Source organism: Borostomias antarcticus (genome assembly GCF_949987555.1).
Source record: "Borostomias antarcticus genome assembly, chromosome: 5".
In the NCBI taxonomy this organism is placed as follows: Eukaryota; Metazoa; Chordata; class Actinopteri; order Stomiiformes; family Stomiidae; genus Borostomias; species Borostomias antarcticus.
In genome coordinates, this window is record NC_140238.1 from 2,927,557 (window position 1) to 2,938,582 (window position 11,026).

Consider the following 11,026-nt stretch of genomic DNA (forward strand, 5'->3'; position numbering starts at 1 on the left):
ACTTCAGATAAATGCATAATATCCTCTGTAAGGTTATTATAGATACATGCACAATATGTCCGTATCTTCAAAAGACGGTAGGCTACTTTGGGGTAAATAAAAACAGCAGTAGACAGTGACCCTGACAGTGAAGAAGGCTGTTTAGATTTGAATCTTGATGACAGCCACTATATCTCATCTTGCCACTAGAGGGCATCTTTACACATTAACAAGGCACAGTGCATGCATTGTACTGACAGCTCCATGCAGACTGTACTCTACTGTAGGGCGGTCGTTGTGCACAGGGAAGCAGCTACAGTTACAGTAGACAGAAACACAGTTACAGTAGACAGAAACACAGTTACAGTAGACAGTACAGTAGACAAACACCACTAATCAGTCGGAAATACAATATGGGAAGTTAAGAAGGTTGAAAGGTCATCCGTACATGCAGAGGTATGTGCTATGGGGATGGGGCGTTGTTGGGCAATAGCTACAAATTACTTCCTTAACGTTTTCCATTTAATCGACACATTAGTTTAGCAATCTCATCTCGTGATTGACAGGTCTGTTAATCCTCCAAGTGACATAATTTGCCCATGTTACCCAGCAAACACGTCAGGGAGACGTTCAGATCACGTCTTAATAACGTCCGTGGGTCCTGAACCCCGTGTGTTCGTCTGCTGGACCCCTCAATATTCACACGTCTGGCTTGGACCCCTCTAAGACGTCTGTGGACGTGCAGAACGGGTTCAATATCTGAACGTAAAAAAAAAACATTCATTCTGGCTCCTAATTGGATGTCTTTGGACGTCGAAAAAGACAAAAAAGACATCTAAAAGAAGGTTTAGAAACAAGCGAGAGCCTGCTTTAACTTTAACTACATAACTAACGTTAGTTACGTCTTTGTTATGAGTATTGTAGCTGAGCACGGTTGAGATATAACTAAACGGGAGGGGAAAACATCTTACTTACAAAAGGAGTCGGATGTTGCTCTCACCATTTTCTTTGACGTCAGCCGTCATTGTTCAAAACAATGCTCACGTGATGTGTGCATTGTGGGTAATTGAGTTGACCTGTTTTCACCTGAGACCACAACTACCTTCGGGCCCCTCCTGCTCTCTTGTTGAATCCTATAACTTGGATTGAGTCATGGTGATGTAGTTTCACAACATGTGCTGCAAAAAAAAAAGTAGCTTTGAAAAAGAACAGAAAATAAGCCTATTATGTTTCTTTCTTGGGAAGGGGGTTGTGTATACATGTGTGCTGCACCAGCTAGTTATGTAAAGGGGGATTCTTCAAGGGATGTAAAAGCTGGACTGAACCAGTGTATGTTTGCCTCAGAACTAAGGCTCTGTTCTCCCTTGAGGCGCCCTGAACCCTCCCGAGTGTGGAACTGGAAGCTAGGCTGCCATTCCTGCATTACAAACGTTCATGTCTCTCCAGGACGATGTGCTTTGAATGATGGCGTCTGAGGACCGGGACAGTGAGGACGGAGAGTATCAGGGTGTTGAGGACGCTCTACCCCAGGACATGGTCCAGTACAGGGTGCGCTATTCCCAGGCCAGGAACACGGAGGAGGAGGTGAGCAGCTTTACACCGTTAGTCTGGAATGTTCCGTAACAACAAGTGTGATATCGTGATGAACAAATAATACCTTTATGTAGTGTGCAACTCCTCTGCCATTTATGTCAAGCTCTTCCTCAATCTGTCACACATTTTTTTTTTATTAACCTTGAAGGTGGACTTCAATAAAAAGCACGACATCATCAAAAAGAGGTGAGACAGCACTGTGCTCTTTAAAAAAAAAATCACATTACATGTAAAGGTATTGCCTTCGACAGCATCAAAATAACATACTGCATACTGCAGTCTTGTAGCCATACATGTATGCATTTTTGTGTGACAGTTTCTGTGTCCCAGATGTCCAGTGAGCCGCTCGGGGAACAACGCAGCAAGGCTGAAGAGGGTGGTGTCGTGTAAGAGGAAGACCCACCGCCTGGCCGTGAGCTGGAGGAAGCAGCCCGCCGCCGGCCGCAACGTGGACATGGCCAACAAGGAGAACGAGCTGGTGTCCACGCAGGACATGGAGCAGGAGATCTTCTACATGGATCCGTTAGACTTCCCACCAACTGCCAATAATCCCTGCAGGCCTGAGGCGGGGAGCTCGAGGAACCTTGACTACATCACAGAGGTGAGGCGGTCGTTGGTACGTCTGTAATAGTATCGTATAGATTTGTCTGGATGTGCACATTTCCAGAAATGCGATCTGATGTGCGCCACCTCGACACAATGCCGTTGCTCAGATGTCAAAGGATCACAGCGCCATGGCGGAGGTGCTCTTCGGCAGAAACCTGAGACTCAGCGTGGCCATTACCCTGTGGAGGAGGAACGCTGGAGAACTGCTTACGTATTTCCTCAGGTAACAAAGTCACAATGTCAAGAGAATTTCTTTGAATTTTTACAATGACTTTGTGTCGTAACAGTGTGTTCTTTCCCGCAGAAACCAAGACTTGGGCGCTTTTGTTGACTTTCTTCCAGTGATCACAAAAAGGTACCGTCTTTGAAGGGCGGGGAAGCAGTAACTAGAACTGAAGATCTAGAAAATACATTTTTAGACATTAATATTGTTTTTCCCTGTAGCATCAAGGAGGAATCGGCAAACATTTCCATTGGCTGGTGTGTTGACTTTTTCCCATTAGTGAGAAAAGTCTTGACAAGCCCTTATGAAGAGTGAGTACCACCACCTGTTATGAATCATCTCTAACCAACAACACTCCCCAAATCCATTTCAACTGATCCTACATTGTTGCCTACTGCAGGTATGTGATCGCTGGTTTACGCTGGGTGGAGTCAGTGCTGAAAAACTGGTGGGAGGAGCTTACGACCGATGATGGCAATGGAACTGTCAATCATCCATCAGATAGGTTTGTTTAGTGTGAACTGGAGAGATGCTGGTATTCTCTTTGGAGCCCACACACTTCCTTGAGTAACTAACATCTTGTCTTTAATCATGGTTTCGCAGAAATGTCCAAGTGTTCAAACAACAGCTTCTGGAGCTGTGGAAGCAGGAGCCATATTTGAGCTTGATTTCTGGGACTGAAGACCACATAGCAACGGTGAGGGGCTTTGGTTGAAGTGTTATCAGTGTCTTTGTTGGAACATGAAGATATGAGTAGAGACACAGAACATTAAATTCATACCATGGAAAAGAAAAAACTAAGGCAGCTCTTCTGGTACAAAATTAAAAAAGCCTTTGTTATTGGGCTAGTTCATGATGAACATCTAAAAATGCCTACATGTTTCGGCCAAGAGGCCTTCGTCAGGGCAGATCAAACAAGCATCTTCAGCTGCTCAGTCTTAAACAAAGACACAGACCTGAGTGGGGCATTCTGTATGGGCGGAGCCAATCATCAGCCAAATATCAGAGATCAACAATCAACCCACTTGAGTACTCAGTCTGCTGTTTTATTAAATCCATCCTCTTCTCTCTCATTCCCTAGGTGGTAGACACTTACCTGGCCCAGCTTCCCTGATGACAGTGGGAAGCTACAATCCGGCCTGAGACCGTTTCAAAGAGTCGATCAATCAATCAATCAATCAAAGCTTTATTTGTATAGCGCATTTCATACCCAGAGGCAACACAATGCGCTTCAAAGAATCAATGCACTTTTAAGAGCTGCTTCCACTGTTCTTGGACGGAAGAGAAACGGTTTCTTCAGCTAACAAAGGCCATCAGATGAAGACTGTTTACCTCAGTCAGATGAAGACTGTTTACCTCAGTCAGATGAAGACTGTTTACCTCAGTCAGATGAAGACTGTTTACCTCAGTCAGAAACACTTCAGAGTCCACAGTGCCTACTCTACTATTGTGCCTTGTCTTGTTTATTGTGAATCAATTTAATCAGAAGTGCTACTGTACAATGATGCCACGTGAATGAATCGATAATGCACTTAGAGGACTTGGTGGATCAATTGAACGTCAAATGTACTCGCGATCTTGGTTGAAGAATTGTATGACAGAAAATGAATGTTTTGTAGTTCATTGAAAACGAGAGTCCATAAACGCTACTGTACATCACCGACGCCTCCTCTTCTTCTCTTGGTTCGTAAAGCGCCACGCGCAGCAGATATTGATCCTGTTATTGAGCCTGTCGTGACAACTCTGAGGCCTGGGTGGGCCCGGCCCGGCCCGGCAGCGGAGATGAGATGTGGGATGGTGGGTTGGAAGACATGGGAAGTGTGAAAGATGGAGGGAGGGAGGGAGGGAGGGAGGGATCATTAAGAAGTGAGAGAGGTGACTTCTGTGGGCCTGTATGTACAGACTGAAGAATTTCCAAAAGGCCGATTAATACATCATCATCCCCACCACATATTTCAAATAAATTATTGATTGCATTATCAAGTCATTCTGATGTTGAATATCATTGCGCAACATCTGATTAACCCAGATGTTGCACAGCAGTGAAAACAGACAACCTTTCAACTGGCACAGTCGTTTGTTTTAAAGAGCAGCCGTTTGCTGCTCCACTTAATCAAATACACCAAACTGATAATTGCAACACCGACACAAAGGTTGTCACATCATCTCCCCTGATCTGGAGGAAGATCTACCAATGAGGGAGAGATATGACGTAACCGTCACACTTGACACAGATGAGTAAAGACCCGTCATTAACCCCTTGGTGTCTCCCATGGTGATATGAGCCTGGGGGCTGAAGTCCAGCCAAGATTGGGCCGTAGAGGACTGAGCTGAACAGACTACACCTCGGTGGACTCTGAAACTACAGTTGGCGGCCAGGATTGCCTTGTCTATAGCTCGCTGTGTCTCTCCCTGTCTATTCAGTGTACTCAACGTACAGTCTCTGTGTGTGGGTGTGTGTGTGTGAGGATTCACAGACTACAGCATACCCTGTAAGAGCTTTAAACTCACTGGTTGTCCCACTGAAGGTGAGTGTATTGTTTTCTTGGTTCCATTTAAATGTCACCCTGGCAGTGATTCTTTCATTCGTGTTCCTGTGTCCTACTGGAAGTAGTTGTGCGTTGAGTAGGTCGATAGTTACAGTAGGCTGTATGTACTGATCAATTAAGTTTTAGTTGTCAAATGATCAGATGTGATGTACTATAATTGCAGTGTTTTTGCTTCTGGTTCTCAACTCAGTTTATACCATTGAACAAAAGGTAAAGGTGTGTGTGTGTGTGCGTGCGTTTGTGCATGTGTGTGTGTCTGTCTGTGTATGTATCTGTGTGTGTATGTCTGTCTCTCTGTGTGTGTGTCTGTCTCTGTGTGTCTGTGTGTGTATGTCTGTGTCTGTGTGTGTGTGTGTGTGTCTGTGTTTGTATGTTGACCCTGACAGACGGTCCAGGTGAAGGATGCGGGGTCAGAGGTCGTGGCCGGCTGCGGTCGTCCTGCTGCTGCTCAGTCTGGCTGAAGGACACCCTGAACCCATCCAGGCTGAGAACCTCCACCTGCTGCCCCTGGAGGAGCACGAGATGGTCCTCAACCAGGGACTCAAACGTACTGCATAGGGATATACACTATCTAAGATCCTTTTTATGAGTTCTACCATGTAACTCAAAGATTATATATGTTTTGTATGCATCCGTTGCCAAACGAGCCATTTTGAACAAAAAATAGATCAAAAACCTTGGAGCCACAAAACATTAGAGCGTTATAATCAAGGTATTGTTTCTCCTAGATATTATTTTCAGGCCTGGTGTAATGCACTAGGGGGGGCATATTAAGGGGGGTGGTGGGGGTCTGGGGGTCCTCTCCCAGGAAATAATGAGCATCAAACATTTCCTTTCCTGCATTCTGGTGAATTTTGTGCTGGGTACATTTACACCTCTCAATTAGTGTCATTAGGCGCCATGCTAGCATTTTATCACATCAGTCATTTATTTTAGAACTCTGTCTACAACATATCTAGCCTACATAGTTACTAACATCAGAAGACAGACTGAAGACTGCGGTTACATTAGGCCCTACTGTTCTTATGTAGTTACAATGTTATGTAATATTATGTCTCGCTAGAGTCTCATAATGAATCGAAAATAATTCATCATCTCTCAGTCCCAGTCAGAAAATGAGAGCTAGCCCGGACAAAGATAAATGAAAATAACCATAATTACAAAATTATAAATGAAAATAACCATATAATTTTGGGTCAAAGCCAGGGAGCCACTGGAGAGGGGTTAAAGACCTCCGTTGCCGCAGGTTACAGACCCGTTTTAATTGCTCAACAGAATTTTCTCGTAATTCATGGATACTGTAATAAATGGAATCCCTGTTTTTCAGCGAGACTTCTACTTACAACATTGTTCTTCTACTTACAACATACAAGTCTTCTACGGTATCTCTAGTCTTATCACTGATAGACATACCAACTCTTTTGAATACTCCTTTAAGTTAGTGTAGTTCAAATTCCAAATTCCAAATAGTGAAAAACCTCCATTGCTTCACAGGGTGACTTCTCGTTCGTTGATAAGAGACCATTTTGTACGGCGTGGCACTGTCTTCTCAGACCGACAGCTGTGATAACGTGACAGAGCATCAATGTTTTACCATGTTATCACATTTAAAGTTTGTATGTGTTGGAAGTGCCTTAGCCAGCAGATTAGCTCAAAGCTGATAAGTCGAGGAGTGGCGCTGCGCTGTAGGTGAATCATCTTTGTTCATCAACAGTTGGTGTTTAAACTGAGCAAATAATCAGGCAAAGTAGCCTATTTGATCAGCATGACGTCATGTGACGACTCTTTAATTGATCCAGAGTGATGATGGGGTTTGTTGTTGTTGTTGTTGTTGCCCCTCAGCCTTGCCCAGGGACTGCCATGACATGCTGCTGAGGTCCGGGGGACAGGCCAGGGACGGCGTGTACCTGATCCAGCCCGGAGACGCCCCCGTCCTGGCCTACTGCGCCATGCAGGAGGGCGGCTGGACCGTGGTCCAACACATCACCGTCAACAGCAGCGTGGACTTCGACCGCACCTGGAACGAGTACAAGCACGGCTTCGGGGTGCTGACCGGCGACCACTGGCTGGGGAACGAACACCTCCACCGGCTCACCGGCGGGCCCGGCCTCTACAAGCTGGGGGTCAAGCTTGTGGACGGGAACGCGGTCACCAAGGCGGGGGTGTACGACCCCTTCCTGGTGGAGAGAGAGGCGGAGGGCTACAGGCTGAGGTTGGGCCTGTTCCAGGGCACCGCCGTCGACGCCCTCACCCAGGACACGGAGAACTACCTCCACGACAACCAGAGGTTCACCACCAAGGACCGCGACAACGACAACTACTTCCAGAACTGCGCCCGGCTGGAGTTCCAGGGCGTGGCGGGCGGAGGGTGGTGGTACGACTCCTGCGCCGGCGCCAACCTCAACCGCAAGAACGTCATCTACTGGCAGAAGGACTGCAACAAGGAGCACCTGTGTAAGTACGCCTGGATGATGGTGAAGCCCTCGGAGACGGTGAAGGTGGTTCACAACGGGGACTGCCCCAAGGATGAGCTGTGAGGGCTGATGGGGTCCGGAGAGGGTGGACCTCAGGGGGGTAAATGCAATCTGTATGTTCATATCGATGTGGTCTTCCTTTGTTTACATCCTGGTCTCGGAGAGCCGCAGTGGCGCCTCTCTTTGACCCAGACCAGCACTAACCTGATTAAGCTCATCTAGAATTTGTTATGGTACATTAAATCGAGTTTGCTAGATCTGGGCAGGGACAACTAGAGGGGGCATACTGTAACTCGTCAGGACTAGGTTTGATAACAGACTGGTATGAATGAAGGTACTGTATATGTACAGTAAGTGGCTTCAGCACATTTAATTCAGAAATGCACAGACTTATGATCACAAAATACGACAAAGGAAACATACTGTATCAACTGATTCATAGCACATTTTTGAAAATATTTTTAAAAAGCCATTTTGGATATAAGTCATATATACCATGTCTACAGTGAGTCTCCTCTACCCTCTCCCATATAAGCAAGTGTAGATTTCTGTATTTCTATTTCATCAGAGTAAAAAAAAAAAAACACAAATGGAAATAATAAACACTTTTCTCATGGCGTCATACTGCAGCTTATTACACATGTAAAACAACTTGTAAATACACGTTTACTCACCCATACAATACAATGCTTATCAAATGTTTTATGGAAAGGTATTTGGAGAGAAAAAGGATTTGATGCAGCAGTTTACATAAAGTTATCCCATTTTAAGCAGACTGTATAAGCCTCTCAACACATACTGTAGCCTGGGTTATGGTGGTCAGTTCATGGGTCCTGGGCTGTTAAAAACTGGCGGTCGCTGTTGTCAGCCACAGGAAAACATTTTAACGCAGAATAACAAAACAATACAATATCCTGAGGACAGATCGTAAGAAGTGTTATGATGCAGTGCATTGACAAAAACCTCCCTCCGAGTCAGGAATAATGGCAGTAGTTGAACTCCCATCATGCATCTTGATCCGATTCTTTCCTGTCAAATTCTGTTTCCTGTATTGCCCGGCCTCATGGGAACTTTATGAGGAACACGGTTTTATATTTGTTCTGAACCAATGTAGTAATAATAAATGTTAAGAAGCATAATGTTGAATCTTCGACGGTTGATCTGACTGACTGTGAATAAATGGCACACGTGAGCAAGGCTTTGATCATCAGAGCATACAATCATTTCTTACCAAGCCAACTCTGAAATCAAGACAGTAACAGTTATAGCCCTTACAAAATAAAACAATAATAATACAATTATGTGCATCCTCAATACAAACACAATTAATACCTTTAAAACAACCAGTACATGTTATTCTGTGACATTTTAATGTGTAAGGATGCAAATTTATTGAAGGGTAACTTTGATATTTTGATATTCAATTGCAATGAATTGTACAGGGTCAATGTGTATATTGGGGCAAGATGATCTCATACTTTTGTATTCTGCATCTCTCAAGCTGTGATCAACATACCAATTAAATAAACTACACCATAACCTACTGTCTTGTCAACAGATTTGTACTTTTGACGAAGCCTCTTCTTAAAGTTCTTCAAGTCAGAGATATTGTACTGTATCTCAAGTCAGAGATATTGTACTGTATCTCAATCACACGTGTCTTATCCACAGTGTGAGTTTTTCAGTAGCGGGTACAGCATGTGTTCATCGCGAGCGAGCGGTTCACGTGAGTTTGGTGTTGACCACGGGGTTCTGTCCGTACCAGTACAGCTTCTCCTCCACTCTCTTCTTCCTCCACTGGCAGAGCAGCAGCATGCGGAAGGTCTTCTGGAAGGTCTTGTTGCAGAGCGCGTAGCACATGGGGTTGACGGTGCTGTTGACGTAGCACAGCCAGTAGCCCAGGTGCCAGAGGGACACGGGGATGCAGTCGGAGCAGAAGGTGGAGATCAGCACCATGATGTTGTAGGGCGTCCACGTCAGGATGAAGGCCAGCAGGATGGCGCTGAGCGTCTGCGCCGCCTTCCTCTCCTTGATCAGCACCATCCTCTTCCTCTTGGTCATCTGGATCTTCAGCGTGGCGTCCGTGGGCTTGGAGGACGGCGCGGACGAAGGGGCGCTCATCGACTCGGCCGAGGAGAAGGACGACGTCGCCGTTTTGGCGTCTCCGTTCTTGCTCCGCCCGGCGCCGGCGTCCTTGGGCGGCACGGGTTTGAACTTGTACGACACGCACTTCCTGCTCCTCTGCAGGCTGCTCTTGGGAGGTGCGTGGAAGAAGGTGTCCTCCTCGTAGCCGCCGAGCTGCCCGCTGGCGCCGCCCGCCGCGGCCTTACCGGGCCCGCAGGCTTGGCTCTGATAGGGCGGCTGAAACGCCTCCGGCGACGCCGGGCGCTCCTCGTCCTCCGAGGAGGCGTAGCTGTTGAAGGTGGTCAGCTGGTCGGCCTTGGACCACTCGTCGTTGGTGGCGCCGGAGGCCGACTTGGGGGCGTGGCTCTTGCTGGAGGAGGACCAGGAGGCCTGGGCGCCGTCGCGGGAGGCGGAGCCTAGCTGCTTGCAGCTGAAGCAGGACCTGATGACGGTCTTCTGGGCCGGGGGGACCCCGGCGGTCTCCGAGGAGGAGTAGTTGACCCCCTGGAGCTCAGCCAGGTCTTTGGTCCGGCGCTCCGTCTCCTTGTATATCCGGCAGTACAGGATGGTCATGACCGACACCGGGATGTAGAAAGCGGCGATGGCCGTCCCGAAGGTGATCACAGGCTCGGAGAAGAACTGGATCTGACACTGCCTCTCCGGCACCGTCCGCTTGCCTACGAAATACTGCCAGCACAGGATGGGCGGGGCCCACAGGACGAGCGACACCAGCCAGGCCAGTCCGATCATGACCCCGGCCCGCTTGGGCGTCCGCTTGGCCCGGTAGGTCAGGGGCCTGGTGATGGAGAAGTACCTGTCGAAGCTGATCACCAGCAGGTTCATCACCGACGCGTTGCTGGCCACGTAGTCCAGAGCCAGCCACAGGTCACAGGCCAGGCTCCCCAGGGCCCAGTAGCCCATCAGTATGTAGGAGGTGTACAGGTTCATAGAGAAGACGCCGATGATGAGGTCTGCCACGGCCAGGCTCAGCAGGTAGTAGTTGTTGACGGTCTTCAGCTGGCTGTTCACCTTGAAGGACAGCATGACCAGGACGTTCCCCACGACGGTGATGAGGCTGACGATGGCGGACACACTGGCGATGGTTATGACCTCCCACAGGCTGTGGGTGACCAGGTGGACGTCGGCGGCGGTGTTGTTATTCATAGACGAGTTCGGGATGCTCCCGGCCTCCATCTTCAAACGGTCCTTATTGCGGTTTGGGTGAGAAAGAATGGTCCATTGGGCGAGTCATTTTGAAGGAGAGGTTCTGAAAAGAGAGATAAAATACATGAATAGTGGGTTCTTTGCAAGGTCCTTTATGGTACCGGTACAACAGCTTGGTGTACATGAGAAAAAGAGAAGTTCCACCATCAGCCACTAGATGTCATCTTCGTAGTAATAATAACCAACAGGGCAGCATGTCAAAACAGCACCAAGACGCCAACAGGGCTTTCACTGTGAAAAGCAGAAACAACCCA

General features: G+C 47.4%; 3 protein-coding genes across 3 annotated transcripts; 2 read left to right on the forward strand and 1 right to left on the reverse strand.

The window, feature by feature from the left end:
- Window positions 1-1,443: 1,443 nt before the first annotated feature.
- LOC311309182 (KATNB1-like protein 1) lies at window positions 1,444-3,744 on the forward strand (the record flags this gene model as incomplete). Its single annotated transcript, XM_084438361.1, has 9 exons — window positions 1,444-1,563; window positions 1,721-1,758; window positions 1,903-2,173; window positions 2,286-2,401; window positions 2,483-2,533; window positions 2,623-2,712; window positions 2,802-2,906; window positions 3,005-3,098; window positions 3,483-3,744. The coding sequence occupies 9 exons, from the start codon at window positions 1,444-1,446 to the stop codon at window positions 3,513-3,515; spliced, it is 918 nt and encodes a 305-aa protein (XP_084294487.1). The 3' UTR covers window positions 3,516-3,744.
- Window positions 3,745-4,819: 1,075 nt separating this feature from the next.
- On the forward strand, window positions 4,820-7,960 carry LOC311308880 (fibrinogen-like protein 1-like protein). The gene is made up of 3 exons (XM_084437954.1): window positions 4,820-4,929; window positions 5,337-5,497; window positions 6,793-7,960. The coding sequence occupies exons 2-3, from the start codon at window positions 5,353-5,355 to the stop codon at window positions 7,485-7,487; spliced, it is 840 nt and encodes a 279-aa protein (XP_084294080.1). The 5' UTR covers window positions 4,820-4,929; window positions 5,337-5,352; the 3' UTR covers window positions 7,488-7,960.
- A 1,186-nt stretch (window positions 7,961-9,146) lies between these two features.
- Window positions 9,147-10,742, reverse strand: chrm5a (cholinergic receptor, muscarinic 5a; the record flags this gene model as incomplete). The annotated part of the gene is made up of 1 exon (XM_084437983.1): window positions 9,147-10,742. The coding sequence occupies one exon, from the start codon at window positions 10,740-10,742 to the stop codon at window positions 9,147-9,149; it is 1,596 nt and encodes a 531-aa protein (XP_084294109.1).
- Window positions 10,743-11,026: the final 284 nt, after the last annotated feature.

Coding starts and splice junctions, on each gene's coding strand:
- LOC311308880 (XM_084437954.1), top strand. CDS start 5,353: ATGCGGGGTCAGAGGTCGTGGCCGGCTGCGGTCGTCCTGCTGCTGCTC. Junction 5,498..6,792: donor CCTCAACCAGGGACTCAAAC/GTACTGCATAGG, acceptor GTTGCCCCTCAG/CCTTGCCCAGGGACTGCCAT.